The sequence below is a fragment of the Bos grunniens genome, chromosome 9 (assembly GCF_055505025.1).
Source record: "Bos grunniens cultivar Pamir isolate PY7600 chromosome 9, Bosgru_T2T1.0, whole genome shotgun sequence".
Classification (NCBI taxonomy): Eukaryota; Metazoa; Chordata; class Mammalia; order Artiodactyla; family Bovidae; genus Bos; species Bos grunniens.
Window position 1 is genome coordinate 24412714 of NC_141173.1, and position 19419 is coordinate 24432132.

The following is a 19419-nucleotide window of genomic DNA, read 5'->3' on the forward strand; positions in this document are numbered from 1 at the left end:
CAGTCACTAAGTCATGCCCGACTCTGCAATCCCATGGACTGTTGGAAATATTTTGCCGTGAGTCAGGTCTGTTTTCTTTCTAGTCTTATAAAATCTGGAACTGAGGGTAGTGTGATTGGAAGCAATAGAAACAGTAATAGCAGTCACTATTTGTGTGCCAGTCACTAGGTAAATATTTCACTGGCATTATTACATTTAATTTCTACAACTCTCTTGGGATGTAAGTTCTATCATCTCCACTTTGTAGATAAGAGAATGGAAACTTGTAAACTCTGAGGACTTGCCCAAGGTTTGGCAAATGGTGGATTCAGGATTTGGCTGTAAGCTGTCTGACTGAAGTTTGTGTGGTTAACCACTCTACTGTGATGAACTGTGCCACTTTCTACTATATTGTTCCCTCCTTGTAGGACTGAATTAAGTACCAGTTACATCAGTGCTATTGGCTTCCCTCGTGGCTCAGACGGTAAAGTGTCTGCCTACAATGCAGGAGAGACCCGGGTTCGATCCCTGGGTCAGGAAGATCCCCTGGAGAAGGAAACGGCAACCCACTCCAGTATTCTTGCCTGGAAAATCCCATGGACAGAGGAGCCTGGTAGGCTACAGCCCACAGGATCACAAAGAGTTGGACATGACTGAGCGACTTCACTTTCCTTCTTTCTACATCAGTGCTGAGTTCAAACAAGTATTCACGGGTGTGCCTCTTTAATGATCACTTCTGTGTAAGCAGATGAAACCCATATTTGTAGCTATATTTTCAGGAAAGGTGGTTTTTTAGTTTTCCCCTGTCAGCAAGACATCTCCTTTTAATGCTTCTCTGAAACTAAACATAAACTTAACTCATCTACTACTGTCAAAACTGCTCTTAAACAAAGGACCCCCAGCTGCTCCAGCTTTTAAGTCCTCCCAGCATAGGAGACGGAGATGTGAATGAATGAGTCTGGATGATCCCAACCCCACAGCCACTGTATGAATATAGCCATGCAAGGAACCCTGAGAGAGAACTGTCCAGCTGAGCTCAGTAGACCCCCAAGACTGTAAGACTGTGAGAGACAATAAAGCAATTATGATGTTGTTTTCTAAAAAACAATAAAACTTCTTAGCTATCCAGCTTTCTTTCATAATCGATGGCAGTATTATCCTTCCAGCATTGAAAGCTAAAACCACCTCCAATCTAGTTCTCTCTCCGTTGTTACCCACTCACAGTTCATGTCTACATTCTGCCAATTACCAACCCCTGCTATTTCTAGGAAATGTTTTTCTGCTTTTCTACAGTCATGGACTTGGTCCAGTCTTACCCAGAAAACCAGTGTCTCAGACATTGTGCAGACTAGCCTTCTCTTCCTTCTGGCAACATAGGAAGAATTTTCCCCCTAAATTTTTATCATGTGTCTGACTTCCTATGTGAAAATTTCTTACTGCTCTTGTCCTCCCCAGGGTGAACTATCCCTCCTTGTCTTCTCCAGCCACATAAGCCATCTTTAAATCACCTACATGGCTCTAAGGTCTCAATCATTCTGAACATCTTGAGCCCAAAAGTCACCAGCATTTCATTTTCTTTCCCAGGTCTCAGATTATAAAGTTCTTCCATTAAGTCTAGTTGTAAGGGCTTATACTTAAGTACTGATTTTAAGGAAGGTTAATTAGTTTGTTAAGCAGCCTGTACAAATGAAGTCAGGCTTGGGAAGCAAGTTCTTTGGTTTTCCAGCCACTTGGTTCTGTGCTCGAAGCCTACCATCTTCATGCAGGATGCTCACAAATTAACACAGCTGACCGAAAGGGTATCCTGGCAAATGCAAGAGGAATTAGCATAAATTTAGCATTGCACTGCTTAGAAAAACACTATGTTGTTTTTTAAAAAAAAACACTAATATGCTATTGTTACATCAATGAAAAACAGAATGTTTTAAAAAATTTTGTGTTTTCTCTTATTATCTATTTTATTTTTTAAAGCACAACACTGCCTTGCAGTCCTATTCTGCCTGACCAGAGATTTTATTTTTCTTAAAGTTCCTTTTAAAAAATAAAGCATTTAGCAAATATAATGTTTCTTTAAAAATGCTTTTAATGAATTACACTGAAATAACTAAAACATTATGTAGGTATCAATCTGAGTATTTTAAAATAACAGTCCCTATTTTTTAAATCTGTAATGAAAATATAAGACTAAAATGCACAGAAAATTTTAATGTTTAATATTTCATATTCCTGAAAATTTAAAAATTAGCCATTTAAAAATGCATTAATCCTATTTCTAAAGTCTATTTAATCCTGCTAGCCATGTTACATAAAACCTCATAGGGGCGTATTTTACAGTCATATATGTGAAATAACTGATGCTCTTATTAATCAAAAGTTCTACCACTTGCCCATTTTAAAGATACATTTATTTTAAATGGCCACACAACATGATCGGAGAGATTTTAGTTTGAATTTTAATTTAAAGTCCTACCTCTAGATGATTTCTTATAAATCCATAAAGAACATGAAAGAAACCAGGGAATATCATTGAAAAGTACTAACATAAAACATACGGTGAAACACATACATTTATGAACATAAAGGTTAGAGATTTTACAGCTACCAGTGGCCAGGAGACAGTTTACAGAATTAGAAAGATTAGTAAAAATAATTGTAATGAGATTTGCAGATATACTCATCTCCTCAGCCTCCAGCCAGATGACTAGAAAGGATATTGGTGAAATTAGAGAAGAGCATCCATTCTTTGGCATTAAGTAATATGATTTGCTACAGTACTGACCTTTTAAACTTACATTGCAGGGAGAAAGAATGACATCATAAAAATATTTCCAAACATACAGATTCTTCTGCTTGATGGATGTCATCAAAGCAGTAATGATCAACACTAACAGCATAATGGCACAAAGAATATTTCCAAGAAATATCTTAGGCTTTAGAGGACCATGAGAGAAGCAAGATGGAGTTGATTGATTTCTTACAGGCAATTAAGCTCCTTCAAATGGACTGAAAACCAAAAATCTAAATAGCTAAAGGAACAGAAATGTTTACATACAAAATCGTTACCATCCTGCTCATATTTTTTTCTTGAATTTTCCTGTTAACATAAGCCTATGAGAAACCATCCATACTCAAGACCAATCATGGGGGAAGAAGGAGGGGATGAAGAAGTTGATTTTATAAATGTAAACTAAAACTCTAATTTCTGGTCTCAAAAGTTATAGAGGCATAATGAAAAACTAACTTTCTCTGGCAAATAATTCTTTATAATAAATTATTTAAGAGTCTGAAAATCCCTTCTACTTTAATAAAAGCAGATTTTTTTCTGTAATAGCATGGCAGTGCAGCAAGGCAGCAGCAAATTGCCTCACATGAAACAGAGGCAACAATGCAGTGTCAAGCTGAGGACTCTTTGTCTTAGACACTGTTGGTGAGCTTCAGAGAATGCGGCACGTAGCAGTGTTACGTGATGGTGTGTAAGTGTATGTTCCCAGGGGAATTTATGAACTCTACTAGAACTTGCAGAAACTCTCTTGCCCCCACCACATTGTTTGCATCCTCTGACTTCTTTTTTTTTTTTTTGCATCCTCTGATTTCTTTACCATGTTCTTAAAATGCCCTGGGCAAGATGTTATGTTGAAATGAAGAAACAAAACTATGATGATTATAACACTATTCAATGTACACATCTAAAATGAGCACTTCTCCAGGTTTGGACATAAGCACCACTCAAGATGGGAAGATGTAAATAAAGTGGCTTCAGATGGTTCATTGCGTCCAGGCATGTTATACTGGCAGAGCCTAGGATATTTGACTCAGGCTTACAGCTGTAAATCAACTCTGTCAGAACTTACATTTACATGGAAAAAAATATTTTCAGACTATCATTTCAAAGTCTGATATAAACCTGTTTTCAATCAGCATTGCAAGTACTGACTCCAGTGATTTCTCAAAGTTCTGAAGCCAAAGACAATCCAAATCTTTGCTTGCAAAGAACAAGCCTAAGGTTGCAAAAATGGATGTCCTTAAACTCTTTTCAGAGACCTCTAGATCTGAACTTCTAGAGGACTTTTTGTCTTAAAACTTAAAAAATAACTTAGACCAGAATTTCTCCTCTCATATTCCCCAAATATTTTTTTCCTTCTAGCTAGTTCAAATCTAAAAAGAAATTCCAAAAACCCAATCCTAAATATGGGAGGATAGAAGGATCTGAGACCACCCTTATAGATACTTCAGGGCTGGATCCCATATATGGGACAAGAGTCCTAGTAGTGACTTAAATCCTAACTTTGCAAAAAAACAGAAAATAAAACAGGTCCAAAGCATTGCAACCTGTCTTCTAAAACCACTAAAACTAAATGAAGTTGACAAACTGAGCAAAGATATATATGAATAAACATTTAAAAAGTACTTAAAAAGTTGTGTCATACTGTTCTATCATGTACAATATTTTAAACATCTTCATACTACGGTAATTTTAGTAATCCTGGAAGGAAAATGAAAGAAGAGGGATGTGACTGACTAACCTCCAAAGAGATCGACGTCAGCAGTGACAGCAGTGACAGTTGTGGTAGTTGAGGCAGAGGCTGCAGCAGCTGAAGTTTCAGCAGATGTAGCAGGAGGAGTAGGTTCTGGTGCAAACGGATCTGAGATCTGCGCTTCGGAGGGAACAGAGGAAAGTGCAGCCAGAGAATCTACGTCGCACCAGACACAGAACAAATGGAAGAGAAGAAAAGGAAAGCACAAAAGATATACCAGGCTCCAAATGACCAAAGTGAGGACAATTATTAAGATACGGAAGTCTCTCAAAACAGAGGTTTACAGATAAAGCTTTACTCACCCTCTCCCAAAAGGTCTATTGATGTCCATGGGGGTGAGCATATGAAGAAATAAGAGATAAAGCTGAAACTTTCAACCACACCAATGTCCAAGCAGGGTGAGGCACTAACTGAAGACATTTTAGCTTTATGTACCTTTCTGGACCATTTGTAATTAAAAAATAAATGTTACCTATTATTATCATGGAACTTTAGAGCTGGAAGTGACGTTAGGGATCCTCTAGATCAAATTTCCAGTTTCATAATGGGAAAACTGAGAGCAAGGGAGGTCGTGAGACTTACCTTAAGTTAGGTCTAAATGGTTTTGATGAACTCAATTGATTTCTTATCAGAGTTACCATTTCATTTGCTTTGGTTGATTTCATTATACTATAATTGTCAATTCTGAAGAAACCATAGTTAACTGAACTTTGTTGATCCTCTTTATTTGATGTGTCACTTCAGTGTAGAATACCAGAGCATGAATAGAAGCTTTAAAATGGCTATAGTTTGACTATGCAACATATTAACTTGAATGAAAGTTTAAGGGTTAGAGAAAAGAAACTCAAACCTATTTTCTTCTTCATAAGTTTCACATTACCAGATGTTTTTCAGTTTAATATATGACTTTTACAATTATAAACATTATGTGACAACATTGAAAATTATTTTCAAGATGAATGTGAGAGATTCTGTAGTATCAAAACTTTTCAGCCCTTCTGAGGTCAGCATTCCATTGAGAGGTTCATACTTTCTTAGTGATCAACAGTGGGATTACAGATGGCATCCTAAATAATAAGCCTAAGAGGGATTGTTTTTAACTATACTATGACTTTAAGTTAAACATTTAGAGTGTCCAATGCATTCCTCTAGTATCAGTCACGTGATACATCTCAGGCATCACATTTGAATTCATGAATGTTACTGGAAATTTATTTTAAACATGAAACTTTATCAAAACTCATTTGGAAGCTATTTTTTTCAGAGCTTTAAAAACGATATGAGAACTCAGTAAACCAAAAGTTCCAGAAGACATTTAAAAGGCTGAGAAACATAAATTTGACATTAATAATAATTACTTTAGACATAAAGATACACAGACTGAAAGTGAGGGGATGGAAAAATGTATTCTATGTAAATAGAAATGATAAGCCAGGGTAGCAATGCTTCTGTGAGACAAAACACACTTGAAAATAAACACTGTTATAAGAGACAAAGAAAAATATTACATACTAATCAAGGGATTGATTAATGAAGAAAATATGACAATTGTAAACATATATGTATCCAACATGTATGTGTATGTGTGTGTGTGCTCAGTCATTCAGTCATGTCCAACTCTTTGCGAGCCCATGGATTATAGCCCTCTAGGCTTTCTTGTCCATGGCATTTTTCAGGTAAGAATATTGGAGTAGGTTGCCATTTCCTACTCCAGAGCATCTTCCTGATGCAGGGATCAAATCCGAGTCTCCTGCGTCTCCTACATTGGCAGGCAGATTCTTTACCAATGCACCACCTGGGCAGCCCCATGCAACCAATGTAGGAGCACCTAAATAAAGTAAATCTAAACAGACATAAGAGGAGTAACTGACAGTAACACAAAAGGCATAGGGGACTTACATCAATGGATAGATGATCAAAACAGAAAATCAATATAGAGACACTGGCCTTAAACTCGGAGAAGGCAATGGCACCCCACTCCAGTACACTTGCCTGGAAAATCCCATGGATGCATGAGCCTGTTAGGCTGCAGTCCATGGGGTCGCTAAGAGTCGGACACGACTGAGCAACTTCACTTTCACTTTTCACTTTCATGCACTGGAGAAGGAAATGGCAACCCACTCCAGTGTTCTTGCCTGGAGAATCCCAGGGACGGGGAAGCCTGGTGGGCTGCCATCTACGGGGTCGCACAGAGTTGGACACGACTGAAGCGACTTAGCAGCAGCAGCAGCAGGCCTTAAACTACATTATTAGATCAGATAGACTTTATACATATTTTTTTATTTTATATAAATTTAAATGTTTATGCACACACATATATAAACATTACATCCAAAAGTAGTAGAAAACACATTCTTTTCAAGAGCACATGGAACAATCTCTAGGATAGATCATATGCTAGGCAACAAAAGAAGTCTCAGTAAATTTAAGAAGACTAAAATCATATCAAGGACCTTTTCCAAACACAATGTTGAGACTAGAAATCAACTACATGAAAAAACTTCAAAAAACACAAATCCATGGAGGCTGAACAACACATTACTAAATAAAGGATCACTGAAGAAATAAAAAATACCCAGAGATAAGTGAAAATTAAATACAGTGACTCAAAATCTATGGCAAGCAGAAAAAACAATTCTAAGAGGAAGCTTTATAGCAACACAAGCCTATCTCAGGAAATGAGAAAAATCTAAAATACAACATAACCTTACACATAAAAGAACTATAAAAAGGAGATCAAACAAAAGTTAGAATAAGGAAAGAAATCATAAAGATCAGAGCAGAAATAAATGAAATAGAGATTCAAAAACAATACAAAAGATCAATGAAACTGAGAGCTGTCTCTTTGAAAAAATAAATAAACCTTTAGCCAGATTCATCACGGAAAAAAAAGAGAGGCTCCAAATCAATAAAATCAGAAATGAAAAAGGAGAAGTTATAACCAACACCACAAAGGACCATAAGAGATTCCTACACACAATTAAACAGCAAAAAATGAACAATCTAGAATAAATGGATAATTTCCCAATACTGAATCAAGAAAAAATAAAAAATACAAAACAGATCAGTTACCAGTAGTGAGTAATTAGAAAAACTCCCAACAAACAGAAGTCCAGGACCAGATATATGGGTTCACAGGTGAATTCTACCAAATATTTATCGAAGAGTTAACACCTATCCTTCTGAAACTATTTCAAAAACCTGCAGAAGAAGGGACACTTCCCAACTCATTCTACAAGGCCAGCATCACCCTGATCCAAAATCAGACAAAGATACCACAAAAAAGAAAACTGCAGGCCAATATCACTGATGAACGCAAATGCAAAAATCCTCAAGAAGATATTAGCAAACAAAATCCAGCAATACATTAGTGATCATGATCAGGTGGGATTTACCCCAGGAATAGTTACAAATAGTTACAAATTGAAGAATAAAAATCATATGATCATCTCAATGGATGTGAAAAAAACTTGTGACAGATTTCAACATTATTTATGATAAAACCTCTCAACAAAAGGGACATAGAGGGAATATACCTTAATGTAATAAAGGCTACATATGACAAACCCACAGCTAACACAATACTCAACAGTGAAAATCTGAAAGCTTTTCCTCTAAGATCAGGAATAGGAAAAGATTACCATTCTTGCCACATTTCTTCAGTTTAATATTGGAATTCCTAGCCACAACAATCATACAAAAACAATCAGGAAAGAAATGAAAGGAATCCAAATTGGAAAGGAAGTACTAAAACTGTCACTCTTTGCAGAAGACATGATACCATACACAGAAAATCCTAAAGATGCCACCAAAATAAAACTACTAAAATCGTATCAGTTCAGTCAAGTTGCAGGATACAGAATTAATATACAGAAATCTGTTGAGTTTCTATACACTAAGAGTGAACTACCAAAGAGTGAATCCACACTTACATGGCAATTAATTTACAACAAAGGAGGTAACAGTAAAGGGTGAAAAAGACGGCCTCTTCAAAAAATGGTGTTAGGAAAACTGAACTGCTACATGTAAAAGAATCAAACTAGACTTTCCCACATTATGTATAATAATAAATTCAAAATGTATTAAAGACTTAAATGTAAGACCTGAAACCATAAAACTTCTTGAAGAAAATACAGGCAGTATACTCTTTGATATTGGCCTTAATAATATTTTGGGGAGTATGTTTCCTCAGACAAGGGAAACAAAAACAAATGGGACTATGTCAAACCAGAAAGCTTTTGCACAGTAAAGGAAATTATCAACAAAATGAAAAGGCTACCTACTGAACAGGAGAAGACATTGGAAAATGAGAAATCCAATTAGGGGTTAATAACCAAAATACATGAATAACTCATACAGTTCAACCACAAAAAAAGCAAACACCTTGATTATAAAAGAGAGGACTTGAGTAGACATTTTTTTTCAAAGAAGACATACAGACAGCTATCAGACACATGAAAAGATGCTCCACATCACTAATTGTCAGGGAAATTAAAATCAAAACCACAATGAGATATTGCCTCACACCTGCAAGACTGTCTATTATCAAAAAGACAACAAATAACAAGTGTTGGTGAGAATGTGATGAAAAGGGAATCCTCATGCACTGTTAGGGAAGGTAAACTGGTGCAGCCACTACGAAGAACAGTATAGAGATTCTTCAAAAAATTAAAAACAGGTTACCATGTGACCCAGCAATTCCACTCCTCCAGGTTATTTATCCAAAGAAAATGAAAACACTAATTAGAAAAGACGCATGCATCCCCGTGTTCATTGCAGCAGAGCTAAGATATGGAAGCAACGTAACTGCCAATCACTAGATGAATAAAGATGTGCGTGTGTGTGTGTGTGTGTGTTTGTGTCTAGCTATCTGCCTATAATGGAATATTAGTCATAAGAAAGAGTGAATTTTTGTCATCGGTGACAACGTGAATAGTCCTAGGGGTTTGTTACGTAAGTGAAAAAAGTCAGAGAAAGACCAATACTATACGATTATATAGAATAGTATAATTCTATTCTATTCTATTTAGTAGAATCTAAAAAACAAGCCAAATGAACAAACGTAACAAAATAGAAACAGAGCACAGATATGGAGAATAAACAGGTGGTTGCCAGAGAGGAAGGGTTCTAGGGTAGGAGAGAAATAGGTGAGAGGGATTGAGAGGAACAAACTTTCAGTTGCAAAATAAATGAGTCATGGGGATGAAATGTATTGTGCGGAATATAGTTATTAACACATAAAATCTTTGTATGGGGATGGATTATAACAAGACTTAAGGTGCTGACTTCTTTGAAATGTATAGAAATACTGAATCACTATATTGTATAATGGGAACTAACAGTGTTTTAGGTCAAATATGCTTCAAAACAAATGAACACAGAGAAACAGAGATCAGATTTGTGGTTACCAGAGGCAGGGGAAGAGTGAAGGGGAGTTTGATGAACACAGTCAAAATATACCAACTTCCAGTTATAAGATAAATAAGTACTATGGATATAATATACAACAAGATAAACATAATCAGTGCCACTGTATGTTACATATGAAAGTTGTGAAGACAGTATATGCTAATAGTTCTCATTACAAGCAAAAAAACCTTTATTCTACTTCTTTAATTATGTATCTATATGAAAAGATGGATGTTCACTAAATTTATTGTGGTAATCATTTCTTGATGTATGCAAGTCAAATCATTACACAATACACCTTAAAGTGATGTATATCAATTATACCTGAAAACTGGAAGAAAAACATAATCACATTCATTTAACTATGCAATTTGCAAACCCAATAAATGTCAGGTAAAGCACTCTACAGGTCCACTAAGATAATCAAGGCTCTTCCTAAACAAATCTTACGTATTTCATAGCAACATTAGAATATTATACCACATGGAGTTCTTGACTTTAGAAATAGTTTTTAAATTTCTGAATGCACATCTAATAAAGAGCTGGAAAAAAGGACCTATGCTGACTTGAGTCTAGGGTATTTTTTGCTGTTAGGTGTCCAGGTCCCAAATCCTGAGAAGGAGAACATCTTTCAAATAATTGCTCAAACCAAATGGACCTGGCCCAACGCAATTGTTACTCTACAGTCACACATCCTAAAAATGTAAATTAGAAACCAACATGGTTCATCAGAAGGCAGAGGGACTTGGTTTCTCTCTTTTCCTGGCATTGGTGGGGCTTTCCCTACCCCTGCCCTTATCAATGGCTATCTTAAGCTGTGATGTGATTTAGCAGAAGAGCTAAGAACCATGTGATTTAAGTTTTCAGACCTCCCACTGCCTATGACAGGGGATGGTAATTTATTTCATACATTTGGTAACTGAGAAAGGAGAAGACTGTTTATGTATACTAGAAGGAACAAAAATGAAAGGATTTAAAACAAAAAGTATGAAAAATTAAAACATTAATTCCTTGCTCCTAACCAATGTTTTGTTAGGATAGAGGGCGACAAAAATGATATAAAAAGATGGAAAGTAAAATTTCCTAGGAAAATGTACAGTGATTAAGCTTGTTGGTGGATAACTGATGCTGAAAACCTTTTTCTACTCTTGGAAACCACAGGTTTTACTCTCCAAAATCTTAATTTTCCACATGAAGCATAATTTATCTTAGGTATTTCTTGGTTTGTGCAAAATTTTCTCTACTATAAAAGCAAGTTCCTATTATAGGATGATGGGAACAGTTATCAAATATTCTCAAAACTGCTACTTTTTATAGAGGATTAAACTATTTAAAAAAAAACCCACTACAGCATAAGCATTCCAATTCATTTGCAAGCAGTACTTAATCAGAGCAATTTTTTTGTATTACAGAAATTGCTAGAAAACATTCCCTGTAACCAAGGAAACAGAACTACAACTAAATTAACAAGGAGATCTATATGGTGCAGTGAGATGGAGTCACATTTTAGATTAAGTATGTTAATATATTTAAGTGCTCACCCATATCCAGAATGTATCAAATGCTTGATAATGAAAGTTAATAATAGCAATGACTTAGATGGTAGCTAGCCTTATTGTGCTGATCATTTCAGAATGTATAGAAATGCTGAATGTAGTATACTTGAAACTAATATAATTGGTGTATGCCAATTACACTTCAATAAAAAAGAGCAACAGCTAACATTTAAGTTGACATAGGACTATGAATTTCAAAGTTTCTATAAATCTTTCACAGACAGAAAGTATGTGTGTGTGTATTCATGAATGTGCATGAAAACAACCTACAGACGTGCCCCACCTAGATTAACTAACAAGCAAAAGGTAATATGGGTCACAAATACTGCTTATAGTATGCTGCTGCTGCTACTAAGCCGCTTCAGTCGTGTCCGACTCTATGCGACCCCATAGACGGCAGCCCACCAGGCTCCCCCGTCCCTGGGATTCTCCAGGCAAGAACACTGGAGTGGGTTGCCATTTCCTTCTCCAATGCATGAAAGTGAAAAGTGAAAGTGAAGTCGCTCAGCCGTGTCCGACTCTCAACGACCCCATGGACTGTAGCCTACCAGGCTCCTCCATCCATGGGATTTTCCAGGCAAGAGTACTGGAGTGGGGTGCTATCACCTTTTCCAGCTAATAGTATAGCTATTAATAATATTCACATGGAAACAAAGTCATGTGGTCACATAATATTGATGAGCCTTCAAGAGTGTGTTAATAAATTTCTATTAAGTCTATTAATTCTAAGAAAACCCTAGGAGTAGTTCTGTATTTCTCAAAAAGTAGAAATTTTACTTCAAGCATTTACAATAAGAAATTAGCCATTTCCCACTTCTAGGATGCACAGAAATACAACACACACACTCAGTTGTTTGTACAGAGGGATGCATTTATTATGAAGAAAAAAACACTCTCCCTATTATGAGGAGAAAGACAGGGATTTTAAAAACGCTCTGTATTCTTTCAGTCAAAGATGATCATTATTGGCCAGCAGAATGCCACATGTAATATGCACTATTTAAATTAAATTTATAAAATATGAATGTGCTAAATTTGGTTCACACCAACAAAAGTACTATCCTTTACAATATGTCCCATAAATTGGCAATATTTATCAGTACTCAGAACCCTTAACAAGAAATTTGTAAACACTTCGTGTGGACACATCATTAGAAAATGAAATTCTCTTACTATCATTATGGCCAGATAAGAACATACAGATTTCTCAAGAGGCAGGTCAGGTGGTCTAGTATTCCCATTTCTTTAAGAATTTTCCAGACTTTGTTGTGGTCCACACAGTCAAAGGCTTTGGCATAGTCAATAAAGCAGAACAAAACATATTTGTTATAATTTAGAATCCTCTTCAAATATCACTGTGTATCTATGGAACAAATGCAAATTCAAGGTAACTATGGGGCCTTTCAGGTAAGCTCAGTGGTAATGAATCTGCCTACTAAGCAGGAGATGCAGGTTCAATCCCTGGGTTGGGAAGATCCCCTGGAGAAGGAAATGGCAACCCACATCAGTATTCTTGCCTGGGAAATCCCATGGACAGAGGAACCTAGTGGGCCACAGTGCACAGGATCACAGAAGAGTTGGACACAACTTGGCAACTAAACAGTAGCAGCAAAGGTGACTATTATCTCTCAATTTCATATTATACTAGTTTACTTGAATTTATTAAGACTTAGGAATTTTACTATTTGCTTAAGAACTAGAGAATTTATTTATTAGTATTTTCCTCCCCAGCTGACTTTTCTATTGCTATGAAAATAGCTATAGATATTTTGTTGAGACAAAGACTAATGCTGTCTAACCATCAGGTCCCAAGCCAACACTATGATATACTATAATGTGCTTTGTATTAATTATGAAAAACTGTTTCTGCTGAGCCAGCAAGTTGGAAAAGGTTTTCCTTATTCTTCAAGGATGAAAAAAGCCCACAGCTTGGCCAACAGAAACAGGCTGAATTTCAGACCTCTTGCCCTGCCTTTGAGAAAGACAGACTGCAGATCCACACTGCACAGCCCTAGCTAAACCATACTCATCTGTTTTCTTCTATATCCACTGATACCTCAACGTTTCAATCATCAATAGCTATTCATTCCTAACAAGCAAGAAATGAAGTGTGTTATAATAAAATTGGCTATTATAACTTATTTCTCATAGTATTGTGGGTCTTAGCAAAAAGTACTGAGAGATGAATATGAATAAAAATGTTGGGAATTCCTTGGTGGTCCAGTATTTAGGACTCTGTGCTTCCACTGCAGAGGACAGGGGTTCAGTCCTTGGTTGGGGAATAAAGGTCCCACATGCAGTGTGGTGTGGCCAAATGTTTTTAAAATGTTACAGTACAATTTAAAAATATCTCACCTAGAGTTATTCTTTTTATTATTCCTTTGGTGTAAAACAAACAAACCAAACAAAAAGGACACAATTTCTCTTCAGTTTGACACTGGAGAATATGGTGAAAGGAGACAGTTAACAATATCACTATTTACTTACTAAAGTTTCTAAATCACTAAACCACTATGCTTGATAAGCTCTAAAAATTACAAAGTCTTAAATATCTACTGATTTAATTAGTTGAGAAAATTTGAGTTAATACATTCATATAATACTGAAAAAAATTTTGTATAACCCCACGAATTTATAATTAACACTAAATTTTAAATTATAAAAGTTCTATAAAAGCCATTCATATGAATTTTATGACAGAGAAAGTCTGATTTAAGGATACAGATTTGAAGCATTCTTTAATACATAAGAAAACATAATATGTTGTATAAGATACTGGGGCAACGAAAATAAGATATAAGTTGAAATAAACATTTCAAAAAGATGAAGGTCAGAATGAGAAAGCGTAAGGACCAGAAGGCCCTTATAGTACTTATCGCTGATTCATGTTGTGTAGCAGCAACTAACAGCAATGTAAAGCAATTATACTACAATTAAAAAAAAAATACCATGAACACTTGAATATGGTTCTTAAAAAAGAAGGCCCTTTATAAAACTAATTCAACAATATTTTCCTTTACAAACAGAGATTTAATAAAGTTAAGTGATGTTGAGACTTTTTATTTTAAAAAATGACAGCTGTCGGCTTAGGAGTTGAACATTTTAACAAGGGAGAAGTTTGAAGCATTTAAATGGAAAAGCACCAATATTTTAAATGCTCATCTACATAGTCAGCAACTTTATTTCACAACTAGTTACTTTCATCTTGTTACCAAAAAACTTGGAAATAAAATATAATATTAAATAAATATATAATTTAATAATATATAATATTTAATTTAATTATTAAATTATTATAATTTAATATTATATTATATAAATATAATATTTAATAAATAATTTATTAAATAAAATAAAATATAGCAGGTACTTCTGATATCACTCTGCCAATGTTTACCAAGCTCACCCAAGGATTATTTAATTACCTATGGAATGAAGCTTCATTTCATGTTGCAATTTAACATTAATTAAGGACTCTGATTCTGAAATGATGTATCGAATTATAGTTCTTGTCTGCTAGTGATATAATACTATGTTTGGGAGAAAAGATAACCTCAAGACATGATTTTTATTGCCTTATTTTTGAACCCAACCTAGCCATCTTATTTTAACATTCCTTTTCTATAAATCCCAATTCCTCAAAATGCTCTTTTAACCAGCTTTATCATCTTACTGGTTTCCTCATCAGCCACTTAATGTCTTTTACCAGTGTTGTTTCTCAACCCCCACAGCTTTACTGAGGTATAACTGATGTATAAAAATTGTACATATTTAAGATGCACAGTGTAATAATTTGTTATACATATACATTATGAGAAGATGACCACAATCAAACTAACACATCCATCATCTCACATAGTTCCTGTGTTTTTGTAGTTGGAATACTTAAGGTTACTCTTTTAGCAAGTTTCAAATATACAACACAGTATTATTAACTATAGTATTAAGTATAGTAACTACTGTACACTAGATCTCCAGAACTTCTTTAGCTTACAAGTGACCTTTTGTACCCTTTGACCAACATCTTCCCATTCCATGCCCTGCCCTCCATTGCTCAACAACAACTCTACTTTCTGCATCTATGAGTTTGACTTTTTTAAGATTCCACATATAAGTGAGATTATACATATTTGCCTTTCTGTGTCTGGCATATTTATTCACTTGGCACAATGTCCTTTATGTCATCCATATTGTCACACATAGGAGGATTTCCTTCTTTTTAAAAGGCTGAATAATATTCCACTGAATGTATACAACATGTTTTCCTTACCCTTTCATCTGCTGACAAACACAAGTTATTTTTTTATCTTGGCTCTTGTGGCTAGTGCTGCAATGAACATGGGAGTGCAGATACCCATCCATCCAGAAGTGAGATTGGTGAATAATGTAATAGTTCTATTTACATTGTTTTGAGGAACTTCTACTCCACTCTTTTCCACAATGGGTGTACCAATTTACATTCCCACCAATAGTGTATAATGATTCCCTTTCTCCACACCCGCAACAGACACTTCTCTCTTCTCTTACTAATAATAGTCATGCTAACAAGTGTGGGGTGTTATTTCTGGTTCTGATTTCCATTTTCCTGATGATTAATGACATTTAACACCTTCTCATATACCTGTTAACCATCTGCACATCTTCTATGGAAATGTCCATTTATGTCCTTTGCCCATTTTAAAATCAAGGTATTTGGGTTCTTTTTTTATTTCTAGCAAATATTTTCTCCCATTCCATAGGTTGCATTTTCATTCTGTTGATTGTTTCCTTTGCTGTGTAGAGGCTTTCTAGCTTGAATGTAGTCTCACTTGCTTATTTTTGCTTTTGTTGCCTGTGTTTTTGGTGGCAAACTAAAAAATTCATTGCTAAGATCAATGTCTAGGAGGTTTTTCCCTATGTTTTCTCCTAGGATTTATGGTTTCAGGTTTTATATTTGTTTTAATCCATTTGAGTTAATTTTTGTGTATGATGTAAGATAAGCTTCCAATTTTATTATTTTGCACATGGATATCTAGCCTTGTCAATGCCATTTATTACAGAGACTATCTGTTTCCTGTTGTGTATTCTTGGCAACCCGGTAAAAGGTGAGCTAACTGACTACGCATGAGTTTACTTCTGGGCTAGGCTCTCTACTCTCTTGTTCCTGTTTTGTTCTGGTCGAGATGTCTGCTTTCATTCCAGTACCATTCTGTTTTGGTTACTATAGCTTTGTAATTTAGGTTGATTTCAGGAAGTTTGATGTAGCCAGCCTTGTTTTTCTTTCTCAAGAGTTCCTGGCTATGTGGGGTCTTTTTTGGTCTATATGAATGACAGATTTTTTTTTTCTATTTACAGGAAAATGCCATTACAGTTTTTCTACAGACTGCAGTGATTCTGTAGATCACTTTGGGTAGTATGAACATTTTAACAGTATTAATTCTTCTAGTCCATGAACAAAGGATATATCTCCATTTATTTGGAGATATTTATTATATCTCCATTTATTATATCTTCAATTTCTTTCATCAATGGTTTATAGTTTTCAGTGTAGAGGCTTTTCATCTCCTTGGTTAAGTCTACTGCTAAGTATTGGGTTGGCCAAAAAGTTCATTTGGGTTGTTAGAGAAAAATCCAATCAAACTTTTTGGCCAATTCAATATTTTATTCTTCTTGATGCTACTATAAATGGAATTATTTTCTTCATTTCTTTTTCAGATAGTTTATTGTTAGTGTATAGACATGCAGTTGATTTTTATACATAAATTTTGATTCCCAAACTTTACTGAATTCATTTATTAGTTCTAACAGTTTTTTGGTGGCATCTTTTGGGTTTCTACATGTAAGATCATGTCATCTGCAGAGACAATTTTATTTCTTCCTTTCCTATTTGGATGCAGAGACAATTTTATTTCTTCCTTTCCGATTTGGATGCTTTTTATTTCTTTTTCTTGACTAATTGCTCTGGCTTAGATTTACAGTACTATGTTGGATAGAACTCAAGAGAGTAGGCATCCTTGTCTTATTCTTAATCTTAGAGGAAAATGTTACAGCTTTTCATCATTTAGAATCATGTTAGCTGTGGACATGTCATGCTATGCTATGCTAAGTCACTTCAGTCGTGTCCGACTCTGTGTGACCCCAGAGATGGCAGCACACCAGGCTCCCCCGTCCCTGGGATTCTCCAGGCAAGAACACTGGAGTGGGTTGCCATTTCCTTCTCCAATGCATGAAAGTGAAAAGAGAAAGTGAAGTCGCTCAGTCGTGTCCGACTCCTAGCGACCCCATGGACTGCAGCCCACTAGGCTCCTCCATCCATGGGATTTTCCAGGCAAGTGTACTGGAGTGGGGTGCCATTGCCTTCTCTGGACATGTCATATATACCCTTTATTATGTTGAGATACATTCCTTCTCTACCTAATTTGTTGACAGTTTTATCATGAAAGGTTGTTGAACTCTGTTAAAGTACTTTTTCTGCAACTATTGAGATCATCATATGATTTTCATCCTTTATTCTACCACGTGGTGTGTATCACTAGCAACTGTCAAACCATTCTTGCATTCCAAGGAGAAACTCACTTGATCATAGTGTATGATCCTTTTAATGGGCTGTTGAATTCAGTTTGTAATATTTTGTGAAGGATTTTTGTAGTTTTATGTTCATCAGGAATGATGGCCTGTTATTTTCTTTTCTTATAGTGTGTGTATCTGGCTTTGGTATGAGTGTAAAACTAGCTTCAAAAAAGTAAAGGTTGGAAGTATTCCCTCTTTTCAATTTTTTGGGAAGAATTTGAGTAGGACTGGCATTAATTTCTGTTTAAATGTTTGGTAGAATTCACTCATGAAGCTATATGATCAAGGGTTTTTCTTTGTTGGGAGGTTTTTGATTTCTGCTTCAATTTCCTTATTCAGGTAAGTCTGTTCAGATTTTCTATTTCTTCTTGACTGTCAGTTGTATGTTTGTTGGTCAGTTGTATCTTGGTCAGCTGTATGTTTCTAGGAATTTATCCATTTCTTTTATGTTATCCAATCATGGCATATAATTGCTCACAACAATCTCTTATGACTCTTTGCATTTTTATGGTATCAGCTATGATGTTTCCTCTTTCATTTATAATTTTAGTTTGGGTCACTGCCCTTTTTTCTTATTTAGTCTAGCCGAAGGTAATTTTGGGCTGCCCAGGTGATTCAGTGGTAAAGAATCCACCTGGTAGTGAAGGAGAAACAGGAGATGTTGGTTTGATCTCTGGGTCAAGAAGATTCCCTGGAGTAGGAAATGGCAACCCATTCCAGTATTCTCACCTGGAAAATTCCACTGACAGAGAAGCCTGGTGGGCTACAGTCCTTGGGGTTGCAAAGAGTCAAATACAACTGAGCGTGCACATGCGCAAAAGTAATTTTATCTTTTCAAAAAACCAACTCAGTTTTGTTGATCTTTTCTAACGTCTTTCTGGTCTCTATTTCATTTATTTCTGCTCTAATCTTTATTATTTCCTTCCTTCCGCTATCTTTGGGCTAAGTTTGTTCTTTACCTAATTCCATGAGATGTAAAGCTAGATTGTTAGAGATCTTTTTTTCTTAATGGAGGCATTTAGCACTATAAACTTCCCTCTTAGTATTGCTTTTGCAGCATCAGGTAAGTTTTGATATACTGTGTTTCCATTTTCTTTTGTTTCAAGGTTCTTTAAAATTTCTTTTTAATTTCTTCTTTGACCCATTGGTTGGCCATATGTTATAAAATCTCCATGTATTTGTGAATTTTCAAAGTTTTGTTATGTTACTGATTTCTAGTTTTATACCACTGAAGATCAGGAATAATACTTGATATGACTTCAATTTTCTTCATCAAAATTTTTTTCTTGTCCCAACATTCTCCACCCTGAAGAATTTTCTATGTGCAATTGAGGAGAAAGTATATTTGGCTCCGTTGAAAGAAATTTTCTGTATATGTCTGTAGGTTCATT

The 19419-nt window shown here is 35.4% G+C and overlaps 1 protein-coding gene across 36 annotated transcripts in view; it reads right to left on the minus strand.

The window, feature by feature from the left end:
• SNAP91 (synaptosome associated protein 91) overlaps window positions 1-19419 on the minus strand; it is a 169339-nt gene that overhangs the window by 46484 nt on the left and 103436 nt on the right. For 13 of the 36 annotated variants that reach the window (XM_086316999.1, XM_086316996.1, XM_086316987.1 and 10 more), the window contains exons 14-15: window positions 4817-4831; window positions 4503-4670 (exon numbers count right to left, since the gene is read on the minus strand). The exons of 13 other annotated variants lie outside the window; for them this stretch is intronic. In XM_086316999.1, the coding sequence (XP_086173125.1) occupies window positions 4503-4670; window positions 4817-4831 (183 nt within the window). The remainder of the gene's footprint in view (window positions 1-4502; window positions 4671-4816; window positions 4832-19419) is intronic. 10 more of the 36 variants (XM_086317002.1, XM_086316998.1, XM_086316997.1 and 7 more) reach the window with 1 other exon arrangement.